At 37.0% G+C, this 14,647-nt stretch overlaps 1 protein-coding gene across 4 annotated transcripts in view; it reads left to right on the forward strand.

Moving 5' to 3' along the window:
• NAPB (NSF attachment protein beta) overlaps positions 1-14,601 on the forward strand; it is an 82,839-nt gene extending 68,238 nt beyond the window's left edge. For all 4 annotated transcript variants that reach the window (XM_037148398.2, XM_037148400.2, XM_037148401.2 and 1 more), the window contains 6 exons: positions 1,688-1,743; positions 3,134-3,218; positions 8,848-8,952; positions 9,724-9,792; positions 10,161-10,211; positions 11,933-14,601. In XM_037148398.2, coding sequence (XP_037004293.1) covers positions 1,688-1,743; positions 3,134-3,218; positions 8,848-8,952; positions 9,724-9,792; positions 10,161-10,211; positions 11,933-12,043 — 477 coding nt within the window. In that variant the 3' untranslated portion in view covers positions 12,044-14,601. The remainder of the gene's footprint in view (positions 1-1,687; positions 1,744-3,133; positions 3,219-8,847; positions 8,953-9,723; positions 9,793-10,160; positions 10,212-11,932) is intronic.
• The last annotated feature ends 46 nt before the right edge of the window (positions 14,602-14,647 follow it).

Genomic DNA, 14,647 nt, shown 5'->3' on the forward strand with positions numbered 1-14,647 from the left:
GTACAGAAAAAACTAAACAGACTTTTTGACCAACTCAGTGTGGGTCCAGCAGAAGTAAGACCTGTTTGAGTGTGGTTCCATAGGGTAATAATATGGGTATAATAATTTATACTTTTAATTTGAACATTTCACCTAAAATGTTTTATAGTATGCTTGAGTGTGATATTGTTATGTTACAGAATTCCATGCTTATGATTTTGTAATAAAATATTTTATTACATAATAAAAAGGGGTGTTATTTATGCTGGACCTTGCATTTATTTTTTTCCCTTGTCTTTGGGCTTCTCCTAACTCATTAGAGCTACTTTGACGTCATTGAACTAGTGGGCAGCACCTGTAATATGATTTTCACATAGGTTTCTTTTAGGTTTACTGGAAAAACCTTGAAATATAATCTACAAACCAGCCAGCTGTTTTTGTATGTCTGAAATGTTTTCACATTTTTAAGTCATTGAGGAGAAAAGCATTCATGACATAAAAAATTAAATGAAACTGAAATCTTGTCCATGAGTAAGGTTTATTTGCATATAGGAACACTTGTTCATTTAGGTATCATTTGTAGCTACAGTTGTGCTACCACAGGAGAGATAAATAGTAAAAATAGAATTTATAGTTTACAAAGTCTAAAATATTTATTATCTAGCATGTTACAGAAAAGTTTTCCAGGCCCATCATTTAAAACATTGCTCAGACTTACCTCTTGCTATTAGGAATATTGGCCTTTCCAATTTTATAAGGCCCTATCCCTGCACTTTGTATGTTTCTTTTCATAATTGCCTACCAAACGGCTAATTGCTTACATTATTTTTTCTTATAAAACCTTGCTGAAAATAGCAGTACACACTGTCATTTGGCTTTTTCCATAAGTTTTATTTCCACAGAGTTTCCAGCTCCAATAGGCATTTGCCTTCTTTGTTGTCGCATGCTTGATTTTACTAAGTCTTACGCCACAGCAGGACAATAGCTTCTAGCTTTCAAGCCTGCAACCTCTGTTTCCTCTCAAATTCACTGTTTATTGAGCACCACACATTTTAGATGTTAAACAACACCTTTATTTTAGATAACACTTATGTTATTAGTGGAAATAGTCTGATGCTTTAGCAAGCCATAAGTTTAAATCTAGTAGGACTCTACATATCTCAAAAATAATAATACAGTGTAGCTTTTCTGGGTTTGACAGTGGTGGGAACAAGGGGTTTGGGGTGCATTTTGCCCTTTGTAATTATTTAGGATCTGGGAAAGCAAGTTCTGCCATCTAGCTTTTGGCTTACTCTAGACTGCCCATTGACATTCTAGCTCATGAGAAAAGGAAAAGACCTAGCAAAAGATGCAAAGTCTGATGTATGGACCAAGTCTAAAAGTAGTTTACAGCATGTCTATTTATATTCCATTGGAAAGAATAGGTCTCATAGCTCCCCTAACTGGAGTATAGGCTGGGAAAATGGTGGAGCTGGGTTTGCCACTGGGGAAGGGGAAAAGAGATTTTGATGGACAGTAAGCATTCTGCCACCAGACTTCCAGAGCTGCATGTATTTTTCTGTTCCCTAAATAAAGTAGGCAAAATTGTGAAGAGTTTACTGTTAAGATAGGTTTATTTATAAGAAAAATACCCATGCAAGTGTAATTTTAAATGTAACTCTTTAAACAAGTTTAAATAAGTTTGAATAACATATGTGTGTCTTTTCAGGCTATCACACATTATGAACAATCAGCTGATTATTACAAAGGAGAAGAATCCAATAGGCAAGTATGGGATTTTTGTCAAGTGTGATAAGAGACAGATCTTCCCAGCCAAGATGGAGGTGGACATAGACACACTGTGCCTCCTTACACAACCAAAAGAAGGACAACAACAAATTTAAAAACAAAAAACAGTGAGAACTGACAGAAAAATCGAACTGTATGGAAGTCTAACAACCAAGAAGTTAAAGAAGAAACATTCATCCAGACCAGTAGGAGGGGCAGAGACAGGCAGCTGGGTGGAAAGGACTTGCAGCAAGGGGGCAGTTGGCAGGCAAGGCAGTAGCTGGTGGACCCGGCAAGGCGGCAGATTGCAGACTGGGCAGTCCCATATTCATGTGCAGATAAACCGGGAGGAACAATTGGGGAGTGAGACAGACTGTGCAACCCAGAGTTCCAGCATGGGGAAATAAAACCTCAAACCTCCGATTGAAAACACCTGTGGGGCCTGAGGCAGCAGGAGAAACTCCCAGCCTCATAGGAGAGTTCATTGGAGAGACCAACAGGGGATCCTGGAATGTACACAAACCTACCCACCCAGGAAATAGACAAAGGAAATAGACTTCCAAGAAGTCTGGGAAGCTCAGAGAGTCCTAAAGAAGTTGGACACACCAGGCAAATCATAATTACATTACCCAAGAATAAAGAGAAGGAAAGAATCTTAAAAGCAGCAAGAAAAAAGATAGTTACCTACAAAGAAGTTCTCATAAGACTATCAGGATTTCTCAAAAGAAACCTTGCAGGCAAGAAGGGGCTGGAAAGAAGTATTCCAAGTCATGAAAGGCAAGGACCTACATCCAAGATGACTTTATCCAGCAAAGCTTTCATTTAGAATAGAAGGGCAGATAACATGCTTCCCAGATAAGGTCAAGTTAAAATAGTTCATCATCACAAGTCCTTATTATATGAAATGTTAAAGGGCGTGATCTAAAAAGATAAAATATGAATGGTAAAATGACCACAAACTCACAGTTATTAACAACCAGACCTAAAACAAAAACTAAGCAAATAACTAGAACAGAAACAGAATCACAGAAATAGAGATCACATGGAGGATTATTAGTGGTGGAATGGGTGGGGATAGAGGGGGAAAAGGTACAGAGAATAAGTAGCATAAATGGTAGGTAGAAGATAGATGGGTAGGTTAAGAATAGTATAGGAAATATAGAAGTCAAAGAACTTATATGTAGGATCCATGGACATGAACTAAAGCAGGTGGGAGGGGGTGAGCAGGGTGGAAGGGAATAAAGGGAGGGAAATGGGACTAAAAAAAAAGACAAATCTTCACTAAACTCTGTGAACATATTGCACTGTGCCAAATGAAGGTACACTAGTATATCTTTTTATTTTTCTATCAATTTGTTACTTACTCTACTTTGGTTCTTGATTTTAGTTCAGCTAACAAGTGTCTGCTGAAGGTGGCAGCATATGCTGCCCAGCTTGAGCAATACCAGAAAGCCATTGAAATCTATGAGCAGGTGAGGTTACTGCTGTCTCTTCAACTTCTGATAGAATTACTCTGAATCTTTTTTTTAATTAAACTTTTAATTTAACTTTTTTTATTGAGAATTAATTCATATGTTATATAATTCATCCTTTTAATGAGTAACATGTTTGTGGTGTTTAGTATATTCACAAAGGTATATAATCATTACCATTACCTAATTCCAAAACATTATCTTAAAAAGAAACCTCATTGTCTCCTCCTCCCAGTCCTTGGAAACCACCATCTTTTGTCTTTCTAAATGTATTTGCTGATTCTAGGCCTTTAACGTATATGGAATCATATACTGTATGGCCTTTTGTGACTAGGTTCTTTCACTTAGTTTGTTTTTTTCAATGTTCACTTATGTTGTAACATGTATTGATACTTCATTCATTTTCATAACTGAGTAATATTTCACTTCGTGTATTATTTGATGGAAATTTATGTTGTTTCCACTTTGGTGCTGTTATGAATCCTTGCTGCTATGATCTTGTTGGGGGTATGTTTGCAGTTCTCTTAGGTATATAGCTGGGAGTGGGATATTGCTGGGTCATATAGTAAGTTCATTTTTAACTTTTTGAGGAACTGCCAGATTGTTTTCCACAGTTGCTATACCATTTCACCATCCTACCAGCAATGTACAGGGGTTCTAGTTTCTCCACAGTCTCACTAATACTTCTTGTTTTATGTTTGTTTGTTTAATAATAACCACCCTAATGAGTGTGAAGCACTATCTCATGTTTTTGATTTTCATTTCCATAATGATTAGTGCTGTTCAGTATCTTTTCATGTGCTTATTGGACATTCATATGCAAATTTCTTTTCTTGGTATTTTTAGAAGTTCTTTATATATTCTGGATATTAATACCTTATCAGATAAGTGATTTGCAAATGTTGTCTCCCATTTGTGGGTTTCCCTTTTACTTTATTAGTATCCTTTGATGCACAAAGTTTTAAACTTGTATTGAGTCCAATTTTTCTATTTTTTCTTTTCTTGCCTGTGTTTTTCATGTTGTATCCAAGAAGTTACTAAGCTCAAAGTTATTAAGCTTTTATTCTATGTTTTGTGTTACAAGTTTTATAGTTTTATCTCTTAGGTTTAGAATTTTGGTCCATATTGTTTAGAACAACGTTTTATATATGGTGTTAGTTGAGGATTCAATAGCATTTTTTTTTTTTTTTTGCCTGTAGACTTTCAGTGCTCCCACCACTATTTGTTGAATACACTTTCCTTTTGCCATCAAATGGTCTTGGTACCCTGTTGAAAATTATTTGACCAATATGCAAAAGTTTATTTCTGGGCTCTCTGTTCTAATCTGTTGATCTGTCCATCTTCATGCCATTATCACACAGTTTGATTACTGTAGCTTTGTAGTAAATTTTGAAATCAGGACATGTGAGTTTTCCAATTTCTTTTTAGAGAGTGCTTTGGCTATTCGGGGTTTTTGCATTTCCATATGAATTTTAGGATCAGTTGTCAATATCTGCTAAGAAACCAGCTGTGATTTAATGGGGATTGCATTGAATCTGTAGACCAATTTGGAAAGTATTGTCATCTTAACATTAAGTGTTACAATCTGTGAAAATAAGATGACTTTCCACTTACTATATCTTTAATTTTGTTCAATATTTTATAGTTTTCAGTGTGCAAGTCTTACACTTCTTTGGTTGAATATACCTCTAAGTATTTTATTCTTTTGATGCTATTATAAATGGAGTTTGTTTCCTTTTCAGATTGTTAATTGCTAGTTTCATACACTGAAACATTGCTGGACTTGTTTATTAGCTCCAGTGTTTGCTTTGTGGATTGATCAGGATTTTTTAATACACAAAATAATGTCATCTTCCAGTAGCAATAGCTTTATGACTTTTTCTCCATCGGAATGCCCTTTACTTCATTTTTTTGTCTCTTGTCCTGGCTATAACTTCCAGTACAATGTTAAGTAGTAGTAGCAAGGGCAGACATCCTTTTATTGTTCCTATCTTAGGAGGAAAGCTTTTAGTCTTTCATCATTAAGTATAATGTTAGCTGTGGATTTTTTAATAGATGCCCTTTATTAGTTTGAGGAAGTTCCCTTTTCTTCCTAGTTAAACTATTTTTATCATCAAAAGGTATTGCATTTTGTCAAGTGCTTTTTCTGTATCTGTTGAGAGGATCATAAAAGTTTTTGTCTTTTAATTCTATTAAGGCACTATATTTCATTGATTTTCATATGTTGAACCAACTTTACATTTCTGGAACAAATCATAATTGGCCATTGCAAAGTTTTGGGGTCTCCAAGAACACCTGCAGGTTTGATATGTCCCTATGACTCATAGAACTCAATGAAAGCTGTTATAGTTATGATTTATTATAAAAAATATACAGATGGAGATCAAAGCTAAAGTAAGACATGTCATAGGGCAGGATCCAGGAGGGTTCCAAGTGTGGAACTTCCTATTGTCCTCCCTGGTAGAATTGTACAAATAGCACTTACCTTGTTTAACAATATGTGAAAATATGTATACTGTGTTGTCAACAAGGGAAGCTCACCTGAATTTAGTGTCTAAAGTTTTTATTGGGGCTCAATTATGTAGATATGGTTGACCACGTGGCTGACTAGGTTCTTCAATCCCTCCAGTTCCTCCACAGGGTGTGTTGAACCATACTGCCTAAGGCCCCCAAGTAAAGAAAAACACTCTTACCAAGCAGGACATTACAAGGGCATAAGAGATTACCTACCAGGAGTCATAGGCAAAGGCCAGACTTCACTATAGACAAAATCCTTAATTTTATAATTATGTAATTCTTTTTGTAAGTTGCTGGAATTAGTTTGCTAGTATTTTGTTGAGGATTTTGCATTCATGTTCATATGGGGACATTGATCTTTAATTTTGTTTTCTTGTGATATGTTTGGTTTTGGTAGTAAGGTAAGACCATGAGGAATAGTATTCCCATTTCTTCTATTTTTTTGGAAGAGTTTGAAAGATTAGTGTTCATTCTTTAAATACTTGGCGGAATTCAGTTATTTTCTCTGTTGTTTTTTTTAAAATTTTTTCCAGTTTACTGGTTGTCATGATTACCTTTATATATTATTTCTGTCCTGCCAGGTTTTTGGATTTATTTTGCTTTTCTTGGTAGTAAGTTAAAGTGGGAACTTGGCTTACTGATTTTCTTTGTGTGCACACAACTTTAGTTCTATCAGTTTCCCTCTTAGAACTTTTGGCTATGTCTCACTGTTATATTGTTCTGGCTTTTTTTAAATTCATTTCATTGAATTTATTGATTTTCATGGGTTATTTAGAAATGTTTTGTTTGATTTACAAGTGTTTGGAAATTTTTCTGTTATCTTTCTGTTCCAGCCCTGGCTGGTGTAGCTCAGTGGATTGAGCACGGGCCTGAGAACCAGACAATCGAGGTTCGATTCCCAGTCAGGGCACATACTGGGGTTGCAGGCAGGTTCCCTGCAGGCCAGTTCCCAGCAGGGGATGCATGAAAGGCAACCATACATTGATGTTTCTCTCCCTCTCTCCTTCCCTTTCCCTCTAAAGATAAATAAATAAAATCTTTAAAAAAAAAAAAAAGATCTTTCTTGTTTTTTTGGGTGAGTAAGTTTCAATAGAATACTGGACATTTTCACATTATTTTATGAGACTGGATATTACTTAAATCTTCTGTGTCAGTGGTTTTTCTGTAACACTGCTCTGGCTGGAAAAGAGTATCATCTCATTACTGCCAGGTAGAGGTTAGAAGTTCAGGCTCCCCACTGGCCTTCATTGACATCTGGAGGGTGGCCCTCATTTTGTTCCAGCTCCTGCTTACCCTCCACCATCTCTACCCTGGGATTGTCCTTGCTACTGCCAAGTGATGGTGAAATCTTAAACCTCTACTAGGCCTCTTCCAAAACCAGCTGGGAGATGAGAACATCTGGTTCCTGCTGGATGGAGGTAGAGCCAGGTTCCTCATGTGGTCTCCTACCTCAGCAATAGGGGCGGAGGGTGGGCTCATTACTAGCTGGCACAGATGAAGGATTAGCTCCTTTTGACTTTCTCTGAAGCCACCTTGGCAGGAATGTTGAACCCCTCTTTGCAGACTTGATAAGTTGGACGTCTTGGTTTCCTCCTTAGCCTTTGATAATGTGAGTGAGGGTAGAGCCATGGTTTTCTTGTGTTTGGCTGTAGTAGAACAGTATTAACATTTTCTGTCTTGCTAAGCTGCCTCTTTGCTAGTCCTTTTGGTGTTAGAGACAGCAGACTCTTTGTCTATTCCCTTCATTTTTTTCCCCCTGCATCCAATGGCTTTTATAGGTGGTTGACTTTCTCTATAAAAAGTCAAGGGTACATGAAAGAAAAAGAAGACCCAGGGAACTCACAGTCATGTTTTCCCTTGTGTCTCAGGGTCCCTATCAGTCTGCTCTTTTCTCTTCACCTTTCAGTTTTAGATTTGTTTTATATAAAATAACTGGGCTTTCAGTTGTACTTAGGAAAGACAGAGCAAAGTATGTCTGTTACATCTTCCTGCAAGTGGAAGTCTTCTGAGTCATTTTTAACAGGTCAGCACTTAATTCAATACTTTTGCTTCTACTAAAATTTTTTAGTTTGTGATACTGCATTAAAATAATTTATTTCATAGTTAAACTAACTTATATAAGATACAGAAGTATTTTCTTAAGGTAGTGGATGAGAATCAGTATGACTAATACACGAAACCAAACCATTTAAAAAACAATATATATCTATGGCACATAGACACAGTCAGCAGTATCCCTACAGTCAGAGGGAAAGAAGGGGGGGGAGTAGAAGTCGGCAAAGTGGGGATAAATGGGGATAGAAAGAGACTTGACTTTGGGTGGTTAGCTCACGATGCAGTATGCAGATGATGTTTTATTGAATTGTACACTTGAAACCTATATGGTTTTATTAATCAGTATTACCTCAGTAAATTAATTTTTTCTTTTTTAAAAAATTTATTTATTTATTTTTAGAGAGAGGGGAAGGGAAGGAGAAAGAGTGGGAGAGAAACATCAATGTGTGGTTGCCTCTCATGTGTCCCCTACTGGGGACCTGGCCTGCAACCCAGACATGTGCCCTGACTGGGAATCGAACCAGCAACCCTTTGCTTCACAGGCCCATGCTCAATCCACTGAGCTACACCAGCCAGGGCCTAAATATTTCTTTTTAACCTGCAGTGAAATACACATTGGTCAGGATGGCCATCATCAACAAATCAAGAGACAACAAATGCTAGCGAGGATATGGGGGAAAGGGAACCCTGGTGCACCATTGGTGGGAATGTAAACTGTTTGGTTGCTGCGGAAAACAGTATTTCCTCAAAAACAAAAAATGGAACTGCCTTTTAACTTGGCGATTTCACTGTTGGGATTATACCCTAAGAATCCTGAAACACCAATTCAAAAGACCTATGCACTCCAGTGCTCATAGTGGCACAATTACAATAGCCAAGTGTTGGAAGCAGCCTAAGTGCCCATCAGTAAATTAATGGATCAAAAAACTGGTACATTTACACAATGGAATACTATGCAGCAGAGAGAAAGAAGAAACTCAATAAATTAAATTTAAAAAGGAAAAAGGAAGAAGAAGCAGCCACACATTTTAAATTTGACTCTGCTTTCTGAGCCTAGGTTGGAGCCAACACCATGGATAATCCTCTGTTGAAGTACAGTGCAAAGGATTACTTCTTTAAAGCAGCCCTCTGTCACTTCATAGTCGATGAGTTGAATGCCAAGGTAAGGAATCAGTCCTTCAGTACTAGTTTACTGATACACATTACCCATGAGAGGAGGTCTCACTCCAGTACTGTGTTTTCTTGATATCACTTCATTTGGGTGATATTTGTTAGTTGCAAGACTAAACTGAGTACCTTAAAATAATAATAATAATATGGTATATTCCTCAGCTGTAATCTTGTAACAACTGCCTAAGCTGTTCTCTTAAAGTTTCCTGATAGCCACATTTCCTTCAGTAGTTTTGCCTTAAAGAAATTAGTGAGCATAGGGGGAGACAATAAAAGTAGAATACCTTCCTTTAAAAAAAAAACTTAGAAGTGTGATTGGAATGAGAATTGTGAGAAGGTGAAAAGACAAGTGAAAGCTGAGAGACAAGAGGTAGAGAGTTGGGTAGCCTTCTTGTTTTTAGTTGGAGGTGGAACAGCAGGATTAAAACCACTAAGAGGAAAAGCATTCTTCCCTGTACCCTTGAACAATGGTCTAAGTGATTTTGGGGGGATGCAGAACAGTGTTAAGAATGAATTTCATTTAATGAATGCCAACAGACACTGGTCTATGAGTTTTTGGTAAATTATCTAATTTACTCTTAACTGAAATTGAAAATCAGAATAAATAGGATTCCAATGTTAATTTTAATGTTGAATTTAACACCCTACTTCTTATACACTTAAATAGAATGTAGACAAGTCTTAACTGAAGTTAATGGAATGTTCAAAGCTTTGTTTCCTGGTTTAGTGAGTTGAATACTAACAAATGGTTTTTCTCTCTCAGCTTGCTCTTGAGAAATATGAGGAAATGTTTCCAGCATTTACTGATTCAAGAGAATGTAAATTATTGAAAGTAAGTAATGTTAGAACTTTGAAGAAAAAAGCATTTGCTGTCAGGTGGAATGGTGTATGAAGTAAAGTTCCAATTCTGTGAAGTCTACTGAAGAGTCTTTCTTGCTTTCATGTAATAGATTTCAAATGCCACTAAGAGTCAGGGACATAGTATTGTATTCTGAAGCAGGCAATTCAGAAATGTTAACACAATTACCGGATTCATGACTTGGGGTAATTCTGTGTTTGTACTTGAATTCATTTCTCCAATTTTGTAAAGTATTTGGCAATATCAGTAAATATGATACTAAGGCTGTTTCTCTATTTAAAATATCTTTATTCAGAGATGGAACTTTTTAGCATACTGAAATTTTTCATATTTGTTATTAGAAACTTCTAGAAGCTCATGAAGAACAGAACAGTGAAGCTTACACTGAAGCAGTAAGTTATGTCTTTGTGGTATAGTACATTCTTTGAAGGTTTAAGTTATAGAAACTTATTTTTTTCATTATGTAAATGCTGAATATTTATTTTAACATTATTCCAGTATACTGAAATTGTGTTTTCCAAAGGTCATGTTTTATATATTCCACAAACCTATATAATTATACAGTGTGGGGGTGACTTTTCCCACAAGTCCTCCCGTCAGCCACAGATGAAAGTAAACAAGACATGATCTGCTGGGGGAGGAGAGGTGGTCGATCCCTCAAAAGGGAATGGCCTCAAGCCCCTTCCTCTAGGGGCTTTTATTGGGTTGTAATACACAGGAATATAGGGCGGTAAGGATCAAACTGGGTAACATTTCAAAGAAATCTGAGAGCTTAGTCTGAGTCAGAGCCTGTCAGGATGGGAGTTTTGCAGAAACTTTTAGGGTTTCCTGCTTGAACCCTTAACATATGAATGAAAGCTCTTTTAGCAGAGCAGGTTTCACAGGTTTTTCAGGAATTCTTTGTGATGCCAGATTTCCCCCCAGGATCCACTCCAGCAAGGCAAGGAGCTGCACACCTCCCCATCAGGTGTTCAGGCTTAAGGGGATTAGAGCCAGGAAGCTCTCCTCCCAGAGTACATGGGGACTTGGGCTATGTCACATAGCCTAGGGGCACGGGTCTATTGCTTGTTCTTTGTTGCAGCCCCCCCCCCCCAAGTCCTTCCATGATGGCCTCCCAGTGATCATGTCTGGCTTTGGTTGCCCCTCCTCTGAGGGGACTTACCAGTCAACAACATAGACCATGCTTTGGGGTCAGGGAGAGGAAACTGAGGCAGCATTTGCTACTAGAGACAAGCATTGTCTCCTGTGGCTCACATTCCGGAGGTTGCTCACTCATCCTTAGCCATGGGGGGAGTAGAGTTACAATTCCTGAAATCAGGCAGAGCGGTCCACAACAATACAGCTTCATTAGCCATGGTAAATTTAGCTGTGAAACAAATTCAAGAAAAAATGTCATATGTGTTACAATTTGCTCCTTTAAGAATGTTTTCTTTTGAAAATAGTCTGCTCCATAAATAAGTGTAAAGTAAAATCAGTTAAATGCAATTTAAAATATAATGATAATATACTCCCAGCATAAAATAAATGGAAGTTTTTTCTTAATATTCATCAATCTTCCATTTTCCTATCTTTTGCTATCTTATGCTTAGAATCAAGTTTCTTCCTATCTGCCATTAATATATTCATCATAGCTTTGAAGCAATAGCAGGAAGTAATGTTCTCCCATTTAACTTTTGCTACAAAACTATTTTTCATCCTATTGAAATGTCATTCTTTTAGTAGTGTGCTGAAATGAGTTAAAGGAGTTCTGCTTTCATACATGCAATGAATATTGGGACACTGTTAATTTTCCATGTTCCCTTCTAAGTCTTATACATGGTCTAATTTCTTCTGTCACATTAAATGTGCTCTTCTTCCAATTATAAAGGCTGTTAGGAATTTTTGTTATCACAAGTTAGCACACAGAGCAATATAAAAGGCACAGAAACCTAATAGCTCCATCAAAATAGGCAGATGATAATGAAAAATAAGCAAATTTTAATAAAGTTCGGAACTGGAATGAATAATTTTAAATGAAAAAAGTTGGTAGTTTATCACTATATATATTTAAACTACTGTTTTGTTTTGATTGTATCTCAATGGACTAATTCCTATTCCTCTAACCTTAAACTAGGTGAAGGAATTTGACTCAATATCTCGCTTGGATCAGTGGCTTACTACCATGTTGCTTCGTATCAAAAAGTCCATCCAAGGGGATGGAGACGGAGACGGAGACCTAAAGTGAAACAATTATAAGTCTTTGTGGCATGCAGTTAACCTCTCTTTAGTTTCCTCTTAGGGCCAAGTGATCTTTATGGGATGCTCATTTAATGGCTTAATTTTGTTGCACATGAGCTTAATGATGTGTGTGTTGTTTTCAAGTTTGCTGTGTTTGTGTTAATGTTAAATGAATGGGTAAAAGCTCCTGTGCATACTATGGGTATAATGGGTTATTTCATGCTTGCCAAAGTCCTTAGAGTTTTCTGAGAACTACTTCAGAATTTTCTTCTTAATATTTGATGTTTGCAGAACCCGTGTTTAATTTTGCCACATATTTTTCTGTTCTTTTTCTTTAATTTGAGTGTCCAACCCAATTGTTCTAATTAATGCTTTGCATATTCTCTGTAAATTAGCATCTGGATATATTCTCTAAATGTACATGTTTAGTTTAGGCTGGTTGTTAGAAATAAGTTTATGACTTTATTAGAAATTTTTTGTTGTTACCTTGTGATTCTTTTGATGTTGCTAATGACTAGTTTCTTTGCTTTCGATATTGTTCCCTATGCCAACATGCATGTAAAAATTCAGAACAGCCTGCATCACACTGAGAAAAGGGGACTTCCTGATGCCATTTGCTTGTGTGTGAATGAATGTCAAGGTGTGTTCAACTGCTTTGTATTTATATACAAAGGCACACACACACGAATATATAAGATCTGTGAGAAACAGAACTTCCTAGACAGTTTCTACTTGTAGTTGGGGTAAAAATCCCTGTTTATATTTACATCAAGGTGTTTTAACTGGCACATGTCTGTTCTTTCATGTTCATATTCTTTCCCATTGAGATGGCATCCTTCCTATATCCACAGTCATGTACATCCTCATTGAGACAGTGTTTCAGTAATTTTAGTCATTTATTGAACGTGATGGATTAGGTAGGGTAAACATGGAACAGAAGCTTATTATATGCCTCCAACTAGCTTCTGAGGGGGCTTGACTTTCCTCTTGGCTGATGGAATTGTTTTAGCTTTTGTATTTGAACTTGAACTCTGTCCTTTTGTTTTACATTACTAACATGTGCTGTATTGATTTGTGAACTTGATCCCATTTTGTTACATGCTGACATATTTTAGACATAGCCTTGTTTCTTGAACCTCCTCTATGCATATTTTTAGGCTTAAATTATTTGTTTCACATGCATTTGTTGCCAGAGATAACCTATGTCTCTTTCTAAGTTGTGCTGCTTTCACTAATGACAGGTGGTGAAATTCCCCATCTTATGTTAGATAGTAACTGGTATTTAAATGTTTTCATTTTGGGTTTTAAAATTTTTATTTATTTATTTGTTTGTTTATTTTTAGAAAGGGGAAGAGAGGATGAGAAACATTGATGTAAGAGAGAAACATAAATAGGTTGCCTCTCATATGCGCCCCATCCAGGGACTGAACCTGCTACCCAGACATGTGCCCTAACTGGGGACCTTTCACTTTGAGGGATGATGCCCAACCAACTGAACCATACCAGTCAGGGTTGATGTTTTCATTTTTGGATAGTCCTCAACTGGGATTAAGGGCCAGAAGTAGAATGGGTGTGCCCAGACCAAGGGCACAGTGAGAAGGAAGGTTTGGGAATGGTGAATAAATTAGTCTGGGATAAAGGAGAAAGTAGCAGTAAAGAAAGTTGAGCCCTGGCTGGTGTGGCTCAGTGGATTGAGTGCCAGCCAGCCTGTGAACCAAAAGGTCACTGTTCGATTCCCAGTTAGGGTACATGTCTGGGTTGTAGGACAGGTCTCTGGTTGGGGGTGTGCGAGAGGCAACTGATCAGTGTTATCTACTTGCACATTGATGTTTCTCTCCCTCTTTTTCCCTCCTTCCCTTTTCTCTGAAAATAAATGAAGTCTTTTAAAAAGAATTTAAAAAAATAAAAGGAAGGTTGAAAGGGCCAGCTGAGGCCATATTGTGGAGGCTTTCTCAGGTGACTATGAGAATTCCTTGGCTGTAGTAGTAGTGATGTACGCAAGGTGGACTGATGGAGAGGAAGGTTAGTGGTTTCATAGTATCAGCTGAGAGCAGAGGGACTGGAACAGAAGACATAGACACTCTGGTGTTGGGCCCTGGAATCTGATGAGTATTTCTTTTTTCCTTCATAAGTCAGGGATTCTTAAAGCTGGTTATCACTGATAGTACAATTTGGAATGAAATTCATTTGGTACTTTCTTATTTCTTGTTGGAATCTCTTATGAAAATATTATAGAGAGAAAAAGTGGATTTTTGTTGCTTTACCTAATCTGTCCTACAAACCATCCAAATATACTTTGTAAAAAGTTTTTCCAAAAGGCACTTCTGTAAAAGTGAGCCATGGGAAGTGCTTTTGTAGCCCATGTCCTCTGGCCATAAGTCTCTGCCACCTGAAGAGCATTTAAATCCTACTCAGCCAGCATCTTTTATCACTAGCCTAAAAGGTGTGTTTCCATTTGTTAAAAGAACCTTCTGGTCTGACCACTTAAATTAAAACTCAAATGCTTTCTTTTGTGGCAAATCCATTTAGCTTTTATTATTATCCCCTAATAAACCAGTGTGAAAGAGGTACAGTTTTTAAAAATAATATTGGCAACATTTTATGTCAGAGA

This window comes from Artibeus jamaicensis, unplaced genomic scaffold, assembly GCF_021234435.1.
Source record: "Artibeus jamaicensis isolate MK-2021 breed Jamaican fruit bat unplaced genomic scaffold, CSHL_Jam_final contig_320, whole genome shotgun sequence".
NCBI lineage: Eukaryota > Metazoa > Chordata > Mammalia > Chiroptera > Phyllostomidae > Artibeus > Artibeus jamaicensis.